At 34.6% G+C, this 24,161-nt stretch overlaps 1 protein-coding gene across 1 annotated transcript; it reads right to left on the bottom strand.

The window, feature by feature from the left end:
- Positions 1-14,874: 14,874 nt before the first annotated feature.
- On the bottom strand, positions 14,875-24,023 carry ptrh1 (peptidyl-tRNA hydrolase 1 homolog). The gene is made up of 5 exons (XM_056458727.1): positions 23,680-24,023; positions 21,601-21,820; positions 19,446-19,545; positions 19,314-19,359; positions 14,875-16,959 (listed from the first exon to the last, which is right to left on the bottom strand). The coding sequence occupies exons 1-5, from the start codon at positions 23,851-23,853 to the stop codon at positions 16,699-16,701; spliced, it is 801 nt and encodes a 266-aa protein (XP_056314702.1). The 5' UTR covers positions 23,854-24,023; the 3' UTR covers positions 14,875-16,698.
- Between the last annotated feature and the right edge of the window lie 138 nt (positions 24,024-24,161).

Raw genomic sequence — 24,161 nt, 5'->3', positions numbered from 1 at the left:
GTGGCCTCTAGTAGATTTATGCGAGGACAACAGACGTGAATGGCACTCGCAAGAGAAATTTGAGATCTCAAAAAGCTTACACAGCGGCCTCTTATGGATTCGCGAAAACAAAAACTGCAATAAAACGTAGCTCCTGGGACATATTTTGCTCTCTCTAGAAATATATATAGCAGTACGTTTTCAGAATGAGCCTGGGTTGCATAATTGGCCTGATTACATACATTTTATTGTACAAAAAGTTGTGAAAATGTATTTCTTTTCTGGCCATTCACTGTTTATTTCTGAATAATGATTAAAAAAGATTTCCAAAAATCCTCTTTGTAAAAAATACAAAAACCTATTTAATAAAACTGCCTCCTTTGCAAATTCAAACATAACATTAGGAAATTTGATTTGAAATGAGAATTGAACAATTCTTAATGTAAGCAATCATTTGGGAAGAATGCCTTGAGATTATTTAAAAAGTCAATATTTGCATCATGTCATGCTTTTGTGGACAGTCTCTCTTCATCTCTGTTCTCACCCAAACCATGGCAATTGAGTCTCCAGGACAACAGGTGAACAAAGGGGCAAGAGGAGGGGGAATGCTGGAACGAGAGGAGGGGATGGAGGGGGAGTGCTGGAACGAGAGGAGGGGATGGAGGAAGAATGTTGAATGCTGAAGCAGGGTGGATGGCGAATGCTGTTACAGAATGGAAGGAGGAATGCTGGAGGGAAATGGATGGGGAATGTCGGAATTAGAGGGATGGAGGGGAAGTTAGGAAAGCTGGAGTGGGTTAGAGAGGGAATGCTGAAGCTGGATGGATGGGGAATGAAAGGGGCAGAGATGGACAGATGGTTAATGCTGGCGAGGGATAGATGGGAAATGCCGAACGGGGTGGAGAGGGAATGCTGGAGCAGGTTGGCGAGGGATAGAGATGGACAGAGAGGGAATGCTGGAGAGGGATGGAAGGGGAATGGTCAAGTGATTAGAGTGGGAATGCTGGAGTGGGATGGAAGGGGAATGCTGGAGAGGGATGGATAGTGAATGCTTAAGCGATACGGAGTAATCCTGGAACAGGGTGGAGAGGGACGAAATGGGAGTGCTGTAGAGGAACATATTGAGAATGCTGGAAAGGGATTGAGAGGAACAGAGTGGGAATGCTGGAGAGGCACTGAGAGGGAATGCTGGAGAGGGATGGGGAATGGTGAAGTGATTAGAGGGGGAATACTGTAGAGGAATGAAATGGGATTGCTGGAAAATGATGGTGTGGAAATGCTGGAGAAAGACTCAGATGGAATACTGGAGATTGGCAGAATGGGAATGATGGAGGGGGAATGATGGAGAGGTTCGGAATAGGAATGCTGGAAAGAGATAGAATGAGAATGCTAAAGAGGGACGAGTAGGAATGCTGGAAAGATGGAGAGGGAATGCTGGAGAGGGATGGATGGTGAATGCTGGAGAGGAACAAATTGGGTATGCTGGAGAGTGACTGAGAGTGAATGCTGAAGAGATTGGGAATGCTGGAGAGGAACTGAGAGGGATGGATGGGGAATGGTTAAGTGATTAGGGAAGAATGCTGGACCGGGATAGAGAGGGACTGAGGGGGAATGCTGGAAAGGGATGGAGTGAAAATGCTGGAGAGGGACAGAGTGGGAATGCTGGAAAGGGACAGAGGGGGAATGATGGAGAATGGATGGGATATGAATGCTGGAGAGATAGAGTGGGAATGCTGGAGAAGGAATGATGTAGAGGGATGGAGTAGGAATGCTGGAAAGAGATGGAGTGAGAATGTTGGAGAGGGATGGATGATGAATGCTGGAGAGGAACAGATTGGGAATGCTGGAGAGGAACTGAGAGGGATGGATGGGGAATGGTCAAGTGATAAGGGGGAATGCTGGACTGGGATAGAGAGGGACTGAGAGGGAATTCTGGAAAGGGATGAAGTGGGAATGCTGGAGAAGGACTTATATGGAATGCTGGAAAGGAATGTAATGAAAATGCTGGAGAGGGACAGAGTGGGAATGCATAGAGGGATGAAGTGGGAATGCTTGAGAGGGAAGGAAGGGGAATGCTGGAGAGGATGCTGGTGCAGAACACCCTTGGCCTCTAGAGGATGCAGTGGGGAAAAAATGTCAGTGTGAAATCTGTCCATCTTTACAAGCCTGATGTGATTGATAATCCTTGCTGAGACTGTGATGCTGACACCTTCACGTCTTCCCTCTGCATGATGTATGGCCTCGTTTGTGTCCATGTGAGTATTGATGAGGGCAAATTCCTCTATACATTCTTAATATCAGCTCAGCAGCTGTTTTCTTAAAGTGAGCACAACCTCTTCATCACAGGGGAAAATTTGTAGAGTTATAGATGAAATCATGTAACAGTTTAGTTTGTGGAGCAATTCTCACTATTAACTACTGCATACTAATAGATTATTACTAGAGTAGCTGCTGTTTATTAGTACTGTAATTATGGACAACATTTGCAGAAAAAAATTGTGTAACCGAACCCTTTAGTTTGTCCATATTTTCATCTAAATTTGGGTTGAAATAACCCAACATCTTTGGTGGGCAATGAAGAGATATTGCTGAATTAATCCCAAAAGTATGTGCTTGTGATAAACAGGAATATATATATATATATATATATATATATATATATATATATATATATATATATATATATATATCAGTTGAAGTCAGAATTATTGGCCCGCTGAATTATTAGCCCCCTGTTTATTTTTCCCCCAATTTGTTTAACAGAGAATTTTTTTCAACACATTTCTGAACATAATAGTTTTAATGACTCATTTCTAATAACTGATTTATTTAATCTTTGCCATGATAACAGTAAATAATATTTTTCAAGATTTTAAGACACTTCTATACAGCTTAAAGTGACATTTAAAGGCTTAACTAGGTTAATCAGGTTAACTAGGCAGGTTAGGGTAATTAGGTAATTTATTGTACAAGGATGGTTTGTTCTGTCGACTATCGAGAGAAAAAATAGCTTAAAGGGGCTAATAATTTGGTCCAACTGTATATTAAGTGTCCTTAACTACTATGTACAGTAATTACACCGAAATTAATAATTTGTTACAATGTACCTATTGTGTAAATACATGTATTTGCTGTGTACTTATGCTTGATTAATACTTGTAATTACATCTGTAATTAAATTGTGTAATTACATTTGTAAATACACTGTTGACCATCACTTACACCTTAAACCACCTGTAAACCTACCCATACCACCAAAACTGTCCATAACCCTATCCCTATCCCAATTCAAGAGCACCACAGGTGTTCTCAAATACATTATGAACACAGTAAGTACATTGTATTTATTTTTTGATGCAAGTACATAGTAGTTAAGGACACTTAATATAAAGTGGGACCAATTATTTTGACCTTAAAATGTTTATTAAAAAATTAAAAACTGCTTTTATTCTAGCCGAAATAAAACAAATAAGACTTTCTCCAGAAGAAAAAAATATTATCAGACATACTGTGAAAATTTCCTTGCTCTGTTAAACATCATTTGGGAAATATTTAAAAAAGGAAAAAAAAAATTCAAAGGGGGGCTAATAATTATGACTTCAACTGTATGTTCTCACATTGTATTATTGTCTTGTTTTATTGACACTTTGGCAGATGTTATTTTATCTGAAGAGCCAAAAATATTATCATTTTGCTTCTAAAGTAAATGTATCTTGATGTAAGAATTTAAAAATATTTATGATTGAAAACATCACTGAAATTCAGAAAAATCTTTTTTTTTCATTGTAATATTATGCAAAATGAAGAATGTAAAATGAGCATTAACAGAACAGTTAATTCTTCAAAGAATCTGTAAAATGCAGGTTTATTAAGAGTAAAATATAGACCAACTCATTTACAGTTAGGCCATACATTTCATTAAAAAAAATTAACTCAGCAATTTGGTTTATTAAATTTGGATGAAAAATAATGAATCATTTCTGAGCATATTAAAAATGTATTATACTTGATTTATTTTAATGTTAATTTTAGATTTGTAAGTGTACTATATTAAGTAGAAAAATGATATAAAAATAATAAAATTATTGTAATGTAACGCAATAACCTTCTTTTATTTGAATGAAAACGGTTTTTAATTTTATGATAATCTATCCTTTATGAAATCACAACCTGTATTTTATTTCCTGTATTTAACTTGTTTTAATTAAATAGGCTGAGTATTTTTCAGATTTTTACAATTCAGTTGTTTTTTAATTGCTATGAATAAGACTATAGTTGTTTATTTTTTATTGCAGTGAGTTAACAAAATCTTTAGTTTATGCTGTTTATTTAAGCGATTTAAACGAGCCTTAAAAATGACCGTAAACACCGTGTATTCGAAAAAGCTAATAAATCATTCGGAATGTAAGCTACGAAAAATAATAAAGTCTATTACAAATAGAAGACAACTATGTATTCGTTTAATGCTTTGCTCGTGCTGAATCTGAAAGATCAAAAGATCTGACCTGTGTGTAAAACTAATCTTCTTTAATCCTATTGGATTAACACGCCATTTCTTTGTTATCCTGAAGTCTGTATCAGACAACCCATACACTGAGGAGAAATGACAAAATCCTCAAATCCCGCCAGCTTCTTAAAAAAAATAAATAAATAAAAATACAATCACAAATAAATTCTTTATTCAAGTAAATTTAATAGTTACTTTCAGTTCACAATTCATGTGATTCAGAATATTTGATAAACATTTTCCTTCGCTCTGCTTAACAACTAAACAACAATTAAAAATGATAGAAGGAAAATCTGTGAAATATATACCTATGATTTATGTTTTCTAACTTAAAACATACGATGGTTTAGTGTCGAATTAACATTTGTGATTTTTGTAAATTTAACAATCAAAACAAACAAGCGAATTTAAAATATAATTAATATAATAATACTAAACGTGTACAATTTACACATGACATTAACTGTGCCGTTCAAGCTAAACACATTTCTATTGTTAATTCATCACGTTACCACGAAAACAGACAAATTATAAATAAATTATAAACTATATATAAATAAAATCCAAATAAATTAAATCAACTGTTTTCTTCCATATTGAATTTCAAATCACCAACAATAAAGCTCTCCGAAATTCTAATTTAGAATAGAACGTCTCCAGAATTCTATTTTAGAATGTGCTCTAGAAATGAAAGGCAGAGATGATGATGATGATGAGTCGCGTGGAGCCTCCAGCAACAGATGTCCAGGCACAATTCTCGACTGATCGCTCGACATTTCACAAGAATTGCGTTTGGACAATCAACTGCTTGAGCTCATATTTCCACAGAATGCCCAGCGTGAATATTATATAGTTCAGTATAGGATCTATATGCGTTCAGGTCCTCGTGTGTGTGCGTGTTTCTGCTGCTCTTCGGTGGAAGAAAAGGCCTTGAAGCACATTGTGTTTTTCTCTTTACATAATTCGGTGCATCGGATGTATCCCACAAATTCCTCAGTAGTAAAATCGCACAATTTTTTTAGCTCCACTTTTCGTTAGGCTGTGGATATGTGGAAGTTGATAATAAGCAACACACATTCCCGTTTGTAATGTTGCTTTAAGAATGTTTTTTGTATCCCAAATAAAAAATAACAATAGCACATTTTAGGACATAGAATTTTTGGTTAGGCTACTAAAATAATAATAGGCTAATAATAGCAAAATAAATCATGTCTTACCGCGTGAATCGAATTAAAACCTTATAAATTAATTCCGATACATTACTTAAATGTCCTCCTGAAATTTGCAGAAACGAAAATTTCCCCTCAGAAACCGTCGAACAGTTTCTCCAGAAGCCACCGAGGCGGCGATTCGCCATTTCTGCACCTGTGAGATGTTTCTCATCCAGCATGGAAGACCAAAATCGAGCAAATAGCCCTCAAAAAAACAAAAAACATCTTGATGTGCGTCAAATTCCTCCAGAGGTTTGGCTCCGCGTCGCAGCGAGTCTCCAACTTCTCCAATGCGCAAGAATGAAATAAAAGTTCGCGAGGACGCGACGCTCGTGACCCTCACAATGCGCGTTAAGTGAGGTGGCATTCATTTATACATAGGCTTTTATCGCTTCCATCCAGAGGAGCTATAAAAAAACACACCAAAAACACGCGGGCTCTCGTGACAACATGCGCAGCTTTCTGAATAAACGTCGGTGGCCGCTTGGTACGAGATTTGAATAACGCACCAGTGAGTGATAAATGGCCATTGTGGAGAAAAGGGGATGAATTTTCACTGTCTCAATCGGCGCACTGACCAGCAGCTGCGTTGGGACCAGCAGCCTCTTAAAGAAACAACACTCCATTTTTTGGCCCCGTCGCAATTACAATCCGACAGTGTCTACAGTGGCATTACGCGCTGCATGTGCCCTCGATGACGTTCCCCTGCTCTGAAAAGCCACTCGTGTAAAGGATTACCTGGCACTTTACCACAAAGCCAGCGTTCATTAACGCCTCATTAGCGAAGTGTTTTTACAGGCGAATAATACAGGGCTTTCTGATCATTTAATTTAATTTGAGTTTATCTGTATAGCGCTTTTTACAATAATTATTATACAATAACAAAAGGTGCACTTTTTTGCATTACAATAAAATTAAATTATGTTAAAAATCAAATATAAGTTATATATATATATATATATATATATATATATATATATATATATATATATATATATATATATATATATATATATATATATACATATACACACATATATACATAAACATAGATAGTTACCCTGCAGTTTTATAACATGTACAGTGCTCAGCATAATTGAGGACACTACACCCCTTTATAAAAATGAATATTTTGATTCATTTCTCAGTGAATATATGTATTTTGGTGCATTTAAACAAAACAGATTTATTGAACAGATATATTTATTAAAATAATATTTTAGTGACCAAATATATTTATAAAAATAAAAATAAATAACCTACAAAATTTCAACAATTTTTTGCTTCTTTAGATTTTTTCCTCCTTTTTTTTAATCTGTATTTAATATTTTTCTGTAACATATAAATTTGTGTGTACTCATTTTTGAGCCATTATTGTAAGTTATTTTGTTAGATAAGCTTCAGATTTTGCTTACTGACAAATCTAATGTATATGCACAAATATAATATTGTATAGCTTCCTATTAAAAATATGAATTTAAAAGAGAGATTTGTGAGGGGTGCACTTATATATGCTGAGCACTAGGTTATATCTGTGTACATGTTTAGTGAACGATGATATTTACACTAAGGTATTTGCGTATTTAAAATTAAAAGCTTTATAAGTGTATTTTTGATGGTGATATTTTGTTTTATTAAGAAAAAGACATGCATTGAATTTAACATGATATTTTGAAGAAGAAAAACGGATATAGCTAGTGCTTTCTTTTGAAAATATGACTTGTAAATATTTAATTAACAATTTATTTTGGCATATTTCATATCGATTTCGCAAGATTTATTTTTTGTTTAGCGTCAAAACTTGACTTTAAATACAGTTTATATTATATTATTATATAATATTGCCGCCTCACAGCAAGAAGGTTCGAGTCCCAGCTGGGCCAGTTGGCGTTTCTGTGTGGAGTTTGCATGTTCTCCCCTGATAAATAAAGGGAATAAGCAGAAGAAAAATAAATGAATGACAGCATATCTGGCCTTAATAGCAGATTTTTTAATAACAAAACCAAAATAAATTTAGGTAAAAGTGAAACCAAAAGAAAAATTATTGATAACAAAAAAATATTAAAGTTTAATTACTTGTTGGTAAAAAATCTGTGATAAACTTCAAGAATTTACAGTAAACATATTTAAAATAGTTTATTTTGAGTTTATACATCCATGTCCTGTCTCTCAAACCATTTTTAATATTTACAAAAACACATTTTAATGGTGTCAATATTATTTTTGACTAAAAACTATAGGCATTTTTTGGCTTGAAGGAAATACATTACCTAAGAAAAAAATATTTAAAACATCGACATAAACGTTCATTCGTTTTCCTTCGGCTTAGTTTCTTTATTCATCGGGGGTCGCCACAGTAGAATGCACCGCCAACTATTCCAGCATATGTTTTACGCAGCGGATGCCCTTCCAGCTGCAACCCATGCACACTCATTCACACACATACACTACGGCCAGTTTAGTTCACGCGCATGTCTTTGGACTGTGGGGGAAACCGGTGCACCCGGAGAAAACCCACGCCAACACGGGAAGAACGTACAAACTCCATACAGAAATGCCAACTGACCCAGCTGGGACTCGAACTAGCGACCTTGCTGTGAAGCGACAGTGCTAACCACTAAGCTACCGTGCCGCCAATAATCAACATGACAAAACGCTTAAATTAAAAAAGAATTAACACAAACAATTGAAATCAATTAATTGAACACACCAGCATGTTTATTTTTCTCGAATGTTCTATCTTGTGTAAATGAACGTATTGAGATATCATTTTAAAGTCTTGTGTATTGGATGGTATTACTTTAAATGTTTTGGTAAAACAGGGAAGACCCCCGGCGGCGCTCAGAACATTACCCTGAATAAATTTGCCCTTTTGTGTGCGCTGTGTGTCCAGCCGTGCCAGTGACCTCTGACCCGCTGCATTGTCCGAGCTGAGAGCAGATCACGCAGTCCTGACCATTCAGAGGCGCTGCCAATGACCCATTGTGAAGGACTGCTCAGGGAAACGGCGTATTTGTAAGTGTACAGCTGGAATGTGTACAATCGAGTTCGTCTGTCATATTGTATATGGAAAACTCTCTCAGGGCACTGCACTGATTATTAGTACTTTATACACTGAAATCACTCCGTTTTTAAGGTAAGTGGTTGCAAACAATTTATATGGGCTGAATTTAAACAATCACATCAAGTTGAACATTTCTAAATTTAAGTTGATTTAATTCAACACGTATTAATTATTTGCAACCAGACTCAAAAAAAGATTATGACTGCTTGTTCAAACTCCTTATTTAAAATGAGCTGAAACAACACAATTCTTGTCATTTCTTTGGCCAATTTATTTGTTTTATGTTTAGTACACTGAATTGTGTAAACCATCAAGTTAACCACTTTTGTGTTGAGACTACATGAAGGAATTGAGTTGGTCCAACTACCTGGTTAGGGGATTTGTTGTTCCCTGCTTGCTTGGATTGAATTTAGAGAGGGAAATGTTAACAATAAAAGTAATCTTAGGTGTTTTAAGCTAATAGAAAGACTTGTTAGAGTTAATTCTTCACTTTAGTTTGAAGATTTAGACAATTTTCATGTAAGGTTTTGAGATTTTCAGCAGGAGCACTCATGCTTTGGGGGTTGGCGGCTTAATTAGGATAAATGCAGTTTGTTGCTTTGCTCAGTGAGCATTAACTGTCCTAAACTGAGTTCTGAGGTCAGTCTCAATCAACTGTAATTGATGAAATATGCTTAAAAATGGCTCCCCGCCCCCCAAAAAATATATTTATTGGGTTTTGTTTGAACTACAGAACAAAATAATTAAATGAATAAAATAAATAAATGGTTAAATGTGGTTAAAATGTAAAAATAAACTTGTAAATAAATGACATCAATACAAATAATAACAGTACATAATTAAAAAATAAATAAATAATAACAATGTTCAGTGCATTTTTGTATCTTGCGTTTTACAGCTTTCCAGTGTTGCTGGTTGAACAAATTTGTTAATTGTTGCTAAAATGTAAGACATCTGAACAATACATAAACAATTGTTTGAAAGCTCAAACATCAAAAAATGTTGCATGGTCCACCTGGTTCAAAGAGTGTTGAAAGGGGGTCCATATTTGATAAAAATCCTGTAAATTTCTGGTAACAGTGTATGTCAGCTTCTCCAGAGGAAGATTTCTGTCATTTCTAGGGCCAGACAGAATCTGTAACGTTTTTTGTTATTTCTGCTGAGAATTTTGTAAAAAATCTGTGGGTTTATGTGGAATGATTTCAGGATCATAACTAAAAACTTAATATGAAACCCAAAAAATAATAAATTTTTTACTTTTATTCAATCTTTATAATGCAAATCCAATTAGATCCACTTATTTGGTAAACAAAGCAAGTCTCTCATATAATATATATACTAAAAGACAAAACATATCACTTTACAAACTGTATTGCAAATAAATCATATGAACTTTTTATATTACTATTATTATATCACAATAATATTAGTGAAATGAATTTAAATATAAACTTACACACATTTACACAAGTAAACACATAGACTCAATGATGGGCTAAAAATCTGCAGATTTCAGCGAGCGCAGACTCCGTGTGGGCCTAACCATTTCTTTAATCCACTGGCCACAGGATGGCCTTTGAGTTTTTCTAATTTAAAGCAATAACACCCAATAACATCCAATTAATTTACCAATCATGGTAAGAATCTCTTTTCAAAATATTTGGATCTCATTGCACTTCTATACACAATGATAAAGGATACCCATTTAAAAAATGGCTCTTTTAGTTCATTTAGGAGAACTTCAAATAAAACTAAGAGACTTTGAAATGTACGACACATAATAGACATACATGATATTATCAGATCTCTGAGTTTAAGTTAAATAAAAACACAAATGGATTTAAACTCATCCATTGTCAGTTGGCTTAGTCCCTTTATTCATCAGGGGTCACCACAGCGGAATGAACCGCCAACTTATCCAGCATAGGTTTTACACAGCGGATGCTGTTCTAGCTGCAACCCAGTACTGGGATACACCCATACACACTCACACGCAATCATACACCATGGCCAATTTAGTTTATTCAATTTACCTATTGACCTCTTTCTTCAATGCGGAAGTGCGCTGGTTTTTGCGATTGTTTTAGAACTTCCGATTCAGTTGCCGATGGGAGAAATGACTAGGAATAATAAACTGCTGTAAACGGTCAAACTACTCGCTCAACAAACAAGTGTTTTCATGACTATACAAATGAATAGAAGTGAATAAGACCGGAAGTTTGGAGCCAAAATAATTCAAATGGCTGTGCCTGCTCGTTCATTAAGAATAAGGTGAACAGCGTATGTGTTTGGACTGAAACCGGAGCACCCAGAGAAAACGCACGCCAACACGGGGAGAACATGCAAACTCCACACACAAATGCCAATTGGGACTCGAACCAGCGACCTTCTTACTATGAGGCGACAGTGCTAACCACTGAGCCACAGTGTCACCCATAGCTTTAACTTGATAAAATCATGTTGGACCAACTCAATTGCAGTTAGTTAAACACTTACCTTTAAAGAAATGTAGTAAATCCAACGAATCGTGTACTACTGTATGAGACTGTTGAATGCTTGATTCTGATTCGCTGATAAACATTCTAAAGTGTGTATTATAATCACATATCACTAAGGTGATTGATTTGACTTATCTCACAGCCTTCAGCACACTGTTAAACATTGTATGATCAATTAGTCCGGACAGCACATGTTTTAGTTCATTGTAACTTATCATCTTCTAAATTATTTTTATAAGTTATGCCAGCAGTTTTAAGTCAGTTTTATATAATATATGTTCAATGGATCCATAAGTGATCAACTTAAATTTGTAAAAAATATTAAGTTAACTTAGTCAATTTGTATTGGGACAACATGAAGGAATTGTGTGGAACCCAGATTTATTCACACACCAGAGCAGTTCGAGGACAAAATCCTGAGAGATTTCTTGAAGTACAAAATCTGAACAATGTTTTTTAGCTGTGTAATCAAACTATATGTTGAATAATTGTTATTTGAATATAATTAAGAATAATTTACACTGAGTTTCAGCATCACCACCTCAAGCTGTGCATTATATTCAAATAATTCAATGGCCGAGCATCAATTATTCGCCTCTCTCTCTATATACAGTTGGTCATAATTATTAGTTATTAGTCCCCTGTATATATTTCCCCCCAATTTTTTGTTTAAATAAAAGAAGTTTTTTTTCAACACATTTCTAAACATAATTGTTTAATAACTCATTTCTAATAACTTTCTTTCCTTTCACTTGCTGTCTTCAAGAAACGACTAAAAACTCAACTATTTAGTCTCCACTTTCCTTCCTAATCTGCTACTGACTGCTGCTACTAATCTGCTACTGACTGTACTCTCTCAAAAAAAATAAATAAATAAATAAAACTTACATTACTAATGCTTTGCTTCTTAGACTTTACCCACCTGAAACTTGCCTATAGCACTTATTCACTGTTGCTCTTGTGTAAATTGCTTCCTTGTCCTCATTTGTAAGTAGCTTTGGATAAAAGACTAAATGTAAATGTAATAACTGACTTCTTTTATCTTTACCATGAGGACAGTTCATAATATTTCACTAGATATTTATCAAGATACTAGTATAGACCATTTTTAGGAATGTAAACAATAACAATGGTCCTAATGTATTTCCATTTTTAATTTCTATAGCTTCAGAGAATCCAAAAAGGTCCACATATTGATAAATAATCTTATGAAAGCTGTTTTAACGTGAAAATTTGACTGAATTGCCTCTTGTTGCAGTTATGATATAGTATGAGAACAAGTAGGAAATGTCATGAAATGAAATGAATTGACATGACCACATTGAAATGGTCTATTTAGCTTGAAGTGATATTTAAAGGCTTAATAGGTTAATTAGGGGGGTTAGGGTAATTGGGTAAGTCCTTGTATAACAGTGGTTTGTTCTGTAGACAATTGAAAAACTATATTGTGTAATGGGGCTAATAATATTGACCTTAAAATGTTTTTTTAAAAGTTAAAATTTGCTTATAGTCTAGTCGAAATATAACAAATGAGAAAAAATATTATAGGAAATACTGTGAAAAATTCCTTGCACTGTTAAACATCATTTGGGAAATAGTTGAAAAAGAAAATCACAAGAGGGTGAATAATTTTGTCTTCAACTGTATGTATTGTGTGTATGTTCTTATATAAAAAAGTATTATAACAAATTTAAAAATAATTTCAATCCGGAGTCAATTATTCTGTTTTTATGTTACCACACCTAAAAACACTTCAGATTTGGTATTTCAAGACATTTGTCAGGTTTTGGTCCTTAAGCTGCTCTTGTTTTGTGAAAGATTCTTGTGTATTTCATTCAAAGCCTATGGCAATATATTTAAAATGCAATATTATTGTATTGTGACGCAAGTATTATGATAATATTGTATCATGGGGGCTCTGGTGATTCCCACTCTAGACTCTTTCAGTTTCATGTTGATTGGATTTCAGGCTGTAAAATGATATGAAACATCTAAAACCATTTGATGTAATGATAGGAAACAGTAAATGCGGACAAAGCCTACACTGTAAAAGAACGCTGGGTTCCACACAATCGATTTGTGTTGGGACAACATGAAGGGATTAAGTTAATTGATTAGTTTTTACAAATTGAAGTGGACTGAGCCTAAAACAAATAGTTGTTTCAATAAAAAATCATGAACTGTGTTGTTTCAGCTTATTAAAACGGCAAATGTCATTTTTTTGAGTGTACTTTATTCTGTGCGTTTATCTGAAAATCACTGCACACACTAGAATGTTCATCAGCCAATCAAAATCAAGCATTCAACAGCGTTGCAGTATGAAATATAATATTATTCAAATGACACTAAGAAGTTTTTACTGATATCTATTGTGCTTTTGAAGTTTTACATCCAAAGTTTCCAAACGTTTTCATTGCAAAAATGATTCATGGTTCCCCCTCCCTCCTTTTTAGCTCTTAAATTGCATTTTCGGACCTTGATTTTTCTTCCAACAACTCTTGATCTTAAAAAGTGTGTAAAATTTGACATCTAATAGTTTGAAATCATATTCACCAAAAAAAAAAAAAAAGACTTGTGTTTGCTGGGTGTTCAAACTATTGCGTGGATTCCTGTATTTTTACAGTGTATTGTCTGCATGGTTCGGTGTTAATTAACTACCAGTCATTTTTGTTATTTGACAGAATTATATATACACGCATTATTTTTTAAACTATGTATTGCTTCAAAATCAAATAAAAAGTCACTGCTAAACAAATGTAGTTTTATCAAAATTTAAAATAACACCATTATTATTTACAATCTGGGGGAAAGCCCTTTATATTTGAGCTGTGGTCAGATCAAGGTGTTTTTGTTTTGGGCGATATCTTTGATAACCAGAGCTTAAGGTCTTTCCAGGATTTTAAAAAGGTTACAACCTCCCCGGGCATTCCTACTTTCTGTATTTAAGGCTAAAAAGTGCAATGCGTGCTTATGAAGTACCGTGGAACTGTAATTTGGACATTCATCCATTGTGGCAGTGTGTGAATTTTTCTCAGTCACATGAAGCCATCATGCATTTATAACAAACTGCTTATTTGACTCCGTTGCACTCCCCATCATCACAATATGGGAAAAGGAAATCTTACAAACTGAATGGGGACTGGATATGGGAAAGTCTCCAGGTGATGTCTAAGAATCCTGTCCATCAACTTATACACTATAAACTGATTCACAAGGCTTATGCAACTTCGTATGTGCTACACCAAATGAAGCAGTTACCTACACCTTTTTGTACATTGTGTTATTCAAACTCTGTGTGGACATATTATGCTTATTTTTTAATTATCCACTAATCAGTACATTTTTGGATAAGGTCTTTCAAACTATCTCAGAATTTTGTGATATGTTTATTCGTAAACACCTCAATATCTGTTTACTGAATGATGATTATGGTCTAAACTTAAACACTTTCCAACGTAGGATATTTCATCTGCATTAACTGCAGCCAAGAAGATTATATTGAAAATATGACATGAACCCGCATTCCTAGTGGACAAAATGTGGCTAATTGATCTGAAAAATATTGCACTGTTAGAACGTTCCACAGCAAGAATTAACAGAGCTAAACCCCAAACAATCAAAGCATGGTGTGATTTTATTGAGAAAAATTAAACTAAATAAACTAAAGCGTACAGAAAGATAAATAATATTATATTAGAGGTGTAAAAAGGTCACTTCTCACCCCAGTTTTTCTCTTTTCCTTTTTATTTATTTATTTTTAATGGTACTTTCATTTAATGCAAACCCTGGCTTGTATATAGTTGTTGCAATGTATACTGGCTTTGTTCTGCAATAGATAAATAATCACAAAAAAATAAAATAACATTCATTAAAATAATAATATATATATAATATAAAAAAGTAATTTTAGCAAAATATATTAAGTTATTTTTTACATGTCCAATTAATAAAATCAAGCGTATTTTCTTCATTTCCATTTGCTTTTACTTTTATAAGACATTTTAATGTCTTATATGAAATATTATATTTAATTTGTTTAAATTCAATCAATTTAAAACAGTCTATATAAAGTTTGTGAACTTTAATGAAGCTTCAGAAACTCTTCAGAAAAATCCTTTTGACTATGGTAAATTATCTAATGTTGTCTGCTGCATCACAATTTGTGCCAACACTATTTTCTGAAAATCTTCCAACAGACAATTAACTAACTTTACCTTATATTTTAATAATAGGCTACGATGAAACGTCTGTCATCATTCACCCTCCATTCACTTTTCTTTTTCAGCTGTTGAACACAAAAGACATTTAGAAGAAAAATGAAAACCTGTAACCACTGACTTCAATAGGGAAAACAAATTTCCTGTCAAGGACAATAAAGTTTTACTACTACTACTACTAAGGTCCAACTTTCTTCAAAATATCTCCTTTTGTGCTCAACAGAAGAGACTCATGAAAGGTTTGAACAAGAATGGGAGTAAATGATGACAGAATGTTCAATTTTGGGTGAACTATCCCTTTAACTATGGAAGTTCCAACTATCTTCAAAATATCTTCTTTTGTGTTCAGCAGAAGACACTTGTGAAGGTTTGAAAGAAAGTGAATGGGGAGTAAATTATGACAGAATGTTAATTTTTAAGTGACCTATCCCTTTAACTCTTGATGTTCCAACTTTCTTCAAAATATCTCCTTGTGTTCAGCAGACGGCACTTGTGAAGGTTTGAAAGAAAGTGAATGGGGAGTAAATTATGACAGAATGTTCATTTTTGAGTGAACTATCCCTTTAACTCTTGATGTTCCAACTTTCTTCAAAATATCTCCTTTTGCGTTCAACAGAAATAATTCATTATAGGTTTGAAATAAGTGAATGGAGAATAAATGATGACACTATGTTCATATTTGGGCGAACTATCCCTTTAACTATGGAACTTCCAACTTTCTTCAAAATATCTTCTTTTGTTCAACAGAAGAGACTCGTGAAGGTTTGGAACAAGTAAATGGAGAGTAAATTATGACAGAATGTTCATTTTTGAGTGAACTATCCCTTTAACTGTTCCAACTTTCTTCAAAATATCCCCTTTTGCATTCAACAGAAATAATTCATTAAAGGTTTGAAATAAGTGAATGGAGAATAAATGATGACACTGTTCATATTTGAGCAAACTATCCCTTTAACTATGGAAGTTCCAACTTTCTTCAAAATATCTTCTTTTGTGTTCAACAGAAAAGGCTCATGAAGGTTTGAAACAAGTAAATGGAGAGTAAATGATGACAGTATGTTCATTTTTGGATGATCTATCCCTTTAACATCACAATGTGGCAAGTGCGGTGAATCCTAACAAAGTTATCAGAAATGGTTTTGTTCTTCCTGACTGTAAACATGCCAATACTCAACTCCTTCACAACACAGTAATCAAACACTCGACGTGCAGTATCAGTAGCTCAGCTTTGCGTTTGCTCTTCTGGGCTGTTTTGAGGCGGTGAAAGTGTCCTGGCTTTTTTCTTTAGTGCTGCTCTCCTGCCCTCTGCTGGGGAAGTCTTGGATTGCGAGTCCGTCAGATAATCCAGAAGTGCATCCACACTTTGCTTCATGACGGAGTCTAAAACGTTTTGTTCCTCTTTTGAAAAACGTCCCAAAACGTAGCGGTCGATGGGCGTTTTATCCGACGGTCGGCCAATGCCAATGCGCAACCGCGGCATCACCTGTGGGCACAATCAGTGTGTGTTGTTTTCAGTGTTGGGTGAGTTACTTCAAAAAAGTAATTCATTACTAATTACATCATTAAAATTGTATCAAAATTACATTTTTAATCACTATGTTCAAGAAATAACTTTACTCAATAAGATATTTAATTACTTAACACTAAACATCTCAACACTCCATAGACAATAGAAATTAAATTCGACTTAAAACGACTTAAATCAAAGCCAAACAAGACATTTTAGCTATACATATATAAAAATAAAAATAAAAAATTGAGGAATAATAAACATTATAATTATCAAACACAGAAATTTCAATGCAATGACACAATATTTCATACATAACACTGAGACATCAATTTTCATTGTTTTTCAAGCATATTCAATCTTGATAAATGTATTACTCCGCTTCTCTTAATTGATTGAACAGTAGTGTGGCGCAGTGGGTAGCGCTGTTGCCTCACAACAAGAAGGTCGCTGGTTAGAACCTTAGCTGGGTCAGTTGGCATTTCTGTGTGGAGTTTGTATGTCCTGCCCGTGTTGGCGTGGGTTTCCTCCGGGTGCTCCGGTTTCCAAAGACATGCGCTATAGGTGAATTGGGTAAGCTAAATTGTCCGTAGTGCATGTGTGTGAATGGGAGTGTATGGTTGTTTCCCAGTGATGGGTTGTAGCTGGAAAGCTTATGCTGGATAAGTTGGTGGTTCATTCCGCTGTGGCGACCCCAGGATAATAAGGGGACTAAGCCGAAAAGAAAATAAATGAATTAACAGTAATAAAATTACCTGAAAATGAAAAATGATTTCTTACTTTACGTTTCTGTGGAAAAGTAATCTAATTAAAGTAACTAGTTACTTTGTAACCAATTACTCCGAACACTGGTTGTCATTCATTTATTCATTCATTCATTCATTCATTTTCTTTTCAGCTTAGTCCCTTTATTAATCCGCGGTCGACACAGCGGAATGAACCGCCAACTTATTCAGCACAGCGGATGCCCTTCCAGCTGCAACCCAACTCTGGGAAACATCCATACACACTCATTCACACTCATACACTATGGACAATTTAGCCTACCCAATTCACCTGTACCGCATGTCTTTGGACTGTGGGGGAAACCAGAGCACCCGGAGGAAACCCACGCGAATGCAGGGAGAACATGCCAACTCCACACAGAAACGCCCACTGACCCAGCCGAGGCTCAAACCAGTGACGACGACCTTGCTGTGAGGCGACAGCACTACCTACTGCACCACTGCGTCGCCCAACACCGATTGTATCAATGAACATATATACAGCTCTTATAAGATTGGTAGTTTCTCCCAATTTATAATTTATTGGTTTGTGTTTGCTTTAGGCTTCTGCCAGTATCAAATTGTCTTGTTCTGATTAACTGCTGAAGCTTTTTAATCCCGATATACAGTATTATCTCATTATTAATGTTAAGCTGCGAAAAAAATAACAAAAATGTCAAATATTCAAATTTTATTTGTCACATGCAGGATCATACATAGTATGATATGCAGTAAAATGCTTACACAACCACCAGTGACCTTAAAAATAACAACAACTGAAAAATTAAATAATAACAATAAGAATCTAAATTTGGAAAAGTATAAATTATGCAATATATAGTAAAAGCAAATAAAAAAACTGTTTAAAGACTTTTGATGTAGAGTATGTGATTGTACAAAAAAAAGTACAAAGTATAAAAATATAAAAGAGTTCTCTGTACATACAGAAACATAGAAGTGCCTGGTGCAATAGAGGAAGGAGTGTATCCTGTGGGTTATTACTGTAACAAGTAGAAGCAGTGTGCAAATTATACATTGACGATCGGGAGGAGGGGGGGGGGGGGACTGGTCACCTTTTCTAGTAATATTAGTTTGTGTAATACATGCTTTAGTCATTTATGTATTTATTTGAATTAAAACTAATTTATTAATAAAACATTTGCATATGTCTAGAGTAAATAGTTGAATTTTTGTTTTGTTTTTCTGTAAACTTTCACATTTCTTGCGAATTTGAAATAAAAATGTCATTTAGAGTTTTTTTCAGCATGAATGAAATAATCAAAAAGGTGTCATGTGCTCAGAACATGTTGATATTCATTTTTAGACAACATAATAAATGTTTTGGCTTCATGTTTCAATCACAACAGCAACAAAAACATTTGTTATTGTGACAAATTGACATTTAAAATGACAATACTTATATATGAAATTTAAAACATGTTATAATTGTACAATAAATTCAGAGAAACTGAGAATTTTCAAGTGATATCTTGTTTTTTCCCCCATACATACAGTAAATTACAACAGATAATATTAATGCGCTTTAAATATTTGCTAACTTACATCAGTCTGTAGGCAGTCCACACATGACCTGACACCATTGTGACCCCTGAGAGGATGAGAAACATGGTTGCGTTAAGTGGTTAAGTTAATATAACACATTAAAAAGAAATGTAAACCAATGTTTTGATTCACCTTGCACTTCCACCATGTTTGATGCCAAACTTCCCAAGCGGTTTGTCAAGCTCATCGTGAATCAGAAGAATATGTTCGGGCTGAATTAAAAATCTGCTGGCTTATAAAATAACAACAACAGAATTAACTGGAAATGAGAGGGGAGGGTAAAATCATCAAAATGTCAGACTGTCAATCTGAAATTCGTTATGTAAGAGGGATAATGTACATCTAGCCGATTGCTTTCACAGAATAAAGCCAGACTGAAGGATCAGGCTGATAAACAACCGGCTGGATGTACATTATCATGACTATTACACAGTTACATGCCTCAAAAGTAAACCATTTGAATTTCGACTTTTAACTTGCTAGCTCTTTCATAAAATATAATGCTTGCAGAAGGAAACGTGTCTTACATTTGATGCAAGTATGTTTTGTGGGCGACACATTGGCTCAGTGGTTAGCACTGTCGCCTCACAGCAATAAGGTTGCTGGTTCGAGTCCTGGTTGGACCAGTTGGCACTTCTGTGCAAGTGGTGCTCACTGCAGAGCCACTTGGGCAGAGCTGAGCTCCAGCAAGGGGGAGCTTGAGCTCCAGCTCCTCCTTCTTTGCACTTCTTCTTCGAGTAATGTCACTGGGGGTTAGGGGTGGGGTGGTTGTACGCATTAAAATAGCTTACAGGAGGAGGAGCGAGGGCTCAAGCTCCCCCTCGCTGGAGCTCAAATGGCTCTGCAGCGAGCAGTGTCTCTTTCTGTGTGGAGTTTGCATCTTCTCCTTAACTAAAATGGCTGTAGCGTACGAGTGTGTGAATGTGAGAGTTTATGGTTGTTTCCCAGTTCTGGGTTACGGCTGGAAGGGCGTCCACTGCGTAAAATATATGCCAGAATTGTTGGCGGGTCTTTCCACTGTGGCAACCCCTGATAAATAAGGGACTAAGCCGAAGGAAAATTAATAAATGAGTATGTATGTTAATATATGGTCATTTATGAATACACACACAGATATATATTTTGCACCGACTAGTCGACTTTAATGCTCTTCTGTGACCACGAAAAACGCCCGACTTGAGCAGGATTTTGAGCAGCTTTCTAGCACGCACTATCATAGTGGGAAAATATGCATCTGAGCAAGTCTCTGACAGTGTAATATGGCTTAACGTTATAACCTTTGTCTTTCGTGCATTATGTTATAAATAACTTAACATGAATCTGTGTGCTGAGGAAGTATGCATTATTTCTACACTAAAATATCTGTAATTGTTACATTTTTACTAGAACGTGCAGTGATCAATGTGTCGACAGTGCATTTGTTTTGCACTAAAATTAGTCACTGGTAATGTTGCATCGTATTTGCCGTGTGTTATGAGCTGTCAAACAGCATGTGTATATATTTCCTGCAAATAAATCGCAAATTGTGGCATGTTGCAAAACATTTGCATCTTGTGTTTTATTGATGACGTCGCCAGTGACTAGTCGACGTCGACTTAACTTTGATAACATAAATGTCGACTTACAAAAATCCAGTCATTCAACCCCTAATATATATATACATAGTTTGAACATATTTGTATTTTGAAGATATATGCATATACTCCAATGTTTTTGAACAGTTACTTATCATTTTGAGAGCTTGTATATGTTGATGGTAACTTCACTTGAATTTAATGAATGCACTGTTATCTCAGATGTAATGTTTAAAATGGTATTATTTTGATGTTAAATTGTGTTAAACAGGTGATTTTAGTTGAATGAACAAAGTATCTTTGATTTATGTGTATTGTATCCAAGCATCGGGGAAAAAAAAGTGTTATATTTTGTTTAAGTGTAATGGGGCGTTCAAACCAGATGCAAAATCATGCTATTTGCGCGTGAATAGATGCGCGGACATTTTAAGTTTACTCGCTTCAAATAATTTGCGTGTCAAATTAACTTCACAAAAGATGCGGATTCATGTCATGGGCAGGGCATCTGTCTGCTTGGTGACTCTGGATTCATTGTTAAATGGCTAACATGGATTTTAATGAGAGAATAGTTCTGCTTTTATAAAGCTGAAAAACAGCGTAGGTTGGTTCGGCGCCGTGTCTGAGTCTATTAGATCCTTTCAGAGGTGCACCCAGCTCTGTGAGTTCAGGCATTACAGAAAGTCGTGTGATAATGCATTAATAATATGTCTCACCTGCTTTTGCCACACTCACGCCATTGACGTTCATGAGTAATTTGGGTCGAAGAAGAACCAGCTGGACGTCCTGCAGTTGCGTTACAAAAACCTCCCCTGACACTTTTCGGTCAGATCTCCAGCCATCTGGCGCTCCTAAACGTTCAGCTAACGTTGTGAGAACAGCCATACCAACACTATGTCGAGAGCCATTCATGCCAGGGTTTCCCAAGCCAACAACCTGAAACACAACAGAGGTAGACGAAGGGATTCAGTCAGAAGATGTTCTGTTTCAACTACACTATAAAAAAAAACATCGTCAGCATAGCAACTGATATTATTGTATCTTATTGTATTAGTTGATTTATTTTTTTAATTGTCAAATATTATAATTAGTCATAATGCTGAAGTCATCTTGACAAACATGTTACATGAATAAAAAAGTCATTGTAATGTTAAAATAATAATAATAATAATAATAACAATAATAACAATAATAAAGGAATTTGCAATATCATCTCGGCCTGGGCCAGTATAAGATTCTGATGGAATGATAACCTTGGATAAAAATATCACGGTTTCACGGTATTGTGATTACTGCTCTAATATATATATATATATTTAAAATGTCTGGGTAAAAAACAAAAAATTTTCCCTTTTGAACATAGTATATTTTATTTTGAGAAACATTTAAAATATTTTGGAGCAGTAAACATGCCAGGCTAAATGAATTATTGATTTCTGCTGTCTTCATTTGTTTAAAAAAAACTATTTTTATTTTTCTACAATTTAAAACGCAATATTTTAGGCTGGAGTAATTGTTGTCCTAAAAAACGAAACAAATTTTTTTTTAAAAATCATACATATACCATTGGAATGGTATTGCAGAAAATTTTGACGGTTTTAAAACTTCGACTTTTTCAAACCGCGGTATACCTTCAAAACGCTTATCATCCCATGCCTAATTTCATCATAGAAATTTTTTCTTGAAAAGAGCTTAATTTTCTCCATTCTGTTTTATGTCCCAAACATTACCTTTTTAATATAATAACTACTTTATATCGTACAATTCTGCCTTTTTTCAGATTTCAGACTTTTGAAAATCTGAATTATGAGTTTATATCTGGCAATTATGAGTTTTTTATGGGATTGTGACTTCCTATGACATATGATTTATGTAACATATTACTCATGTAATTGTTTGTTTGTTTGTTTTTTCTGAATTTTGAGTTTTTATCTGACATATCTGTTTTTTTGTTCCCTTAAAATCTTTAGTAAACCTCAAAACGACTTATAATAAAGTTTCAACTGGTACATTATATTATGTACATGTCGATAATAGTTCTGAGAAATTCTGAGTTTTTATCTCACAGATCAGATTTTTTCTGAATTCACACTTCTGACTTTTTAACGCTGCAATTAATGATTTAATTAAAGGTTATAGATAGATTATTCTCTCAATTCAGAGTTCATATTTAGCAAATTGCAACTATGACTTTTTTAAATTAGATTTCCCACATGAAAATATACGGCAGTATATTTATTTATAGTAAATACCATAGGATTTTTGAACCTACTATAATAAAATGTAATACAGTAAAATTTGTTGTACACTTTGTTATTGAATGCTACAACATACTAAGTACTAATGATCAATAAATACAGTAGTATACTTTACTTATTACTACAGTAAACTATGCTTTGTACTGTAGTATAGTATACACTTGTACAAAAGATATTGGGTAATTTTATTGTATTACCGCAACATCTAGCTACAGGATTACCACAATAGCTTGAGTACTTTACTATAGTATTGCTCAAAAACATTATTGTATATACTAAATTACTATATATTTTTTTTCAATAGGGTTTTTTCCTCTTAAATGACTTCATTCTTAGACTTATAATTTCCATGGAAAAATACTCTGAATTAAAAAACTACTTAACCTACTAATGAATACGTTTAAATAATTAAAAATACATTACGTTACTACATTAATAAGTATTACAAAAACAACCACCAGTGACTTTAACTCAAATTTAAAGAATAACTGGTTAAAATAGTTCGTCATAACGATGTTATAATGATAAACGACGTACCATTTTCCTTTTCTTATAATCAGCTTGTCGGTCTATCTTCGGTGGCGGGAGCGAGCTCATCATCATCACTCGGTTAAGCAGGTTTGTTATCATCCGTCGAAGAAGAGCCATTGGCAGATTAAAAACGTGTGTCACAAAAGCCCAGACTTTGCTTTTCACTATCGTGTTAGTCATTATGAATCATGAAGGTTAAAGTTGAAGACACCGGTGTGTTACACAGTTTCAAAGAGACTTTCATCAGACACATGTCGAGCGATGGACTTTTACATTACAAAATACAAATAATAACACAAATAATAATTTATGCAAAAGGATAATCTGTTTTATCTTAGATCTGATTTAAAGACCTTACGTTTGCGATTCATTCACAAATATCAGTGAAATGGATCCACACGCTCTCCCTTCCATGTGTTTTGCGTGGGTGCCAGATTTGTATTCAATCCCCCCAATCCCCCTTAACGCAGCCAACTATAAAGCTATAT

Source organism: Danio aesculapii, chromosome 5 (assembly GCF_903798145.1).
Source record: "Danio aesculapii chromosome 5, fDanAes4.1, whole genome shotgun sequence".
NCBI lineage: Eukaryota > Metazoa > Chordata > Actinopteri > Cypriniformes > Danionidae > Danio > Danio aesculapii.
This window is presented reverse-complemented; position numbering and strand designations above follow the sequence as displayed.

Excerpts from the sequence above, each read along its gene's own strand:
- ptrh1 (XM_056458727.1), bottom strand. The coding sequence starts at position 23,853 with ATGACTAACACGATAGTGAAAAGCAAAGTCTGGGCTTTTGTGACACAC. Across the intron at positions 21,821-23,679 it reads ATTATAAGAAAAGGAAAATG|GTTGTTGGCTTGGGAAACCC; the intron begins GTACGTCGTTTA and ends GTTGTGTTTCAG. Across the intron at positions 16,960-19,313 it reads TGGACTGCCTACAGACTGAT|GTGATGCCGCGGTTGCGCAT; the intron begins GTAAGTTAGCAA and ends TTGTGCCCACAG.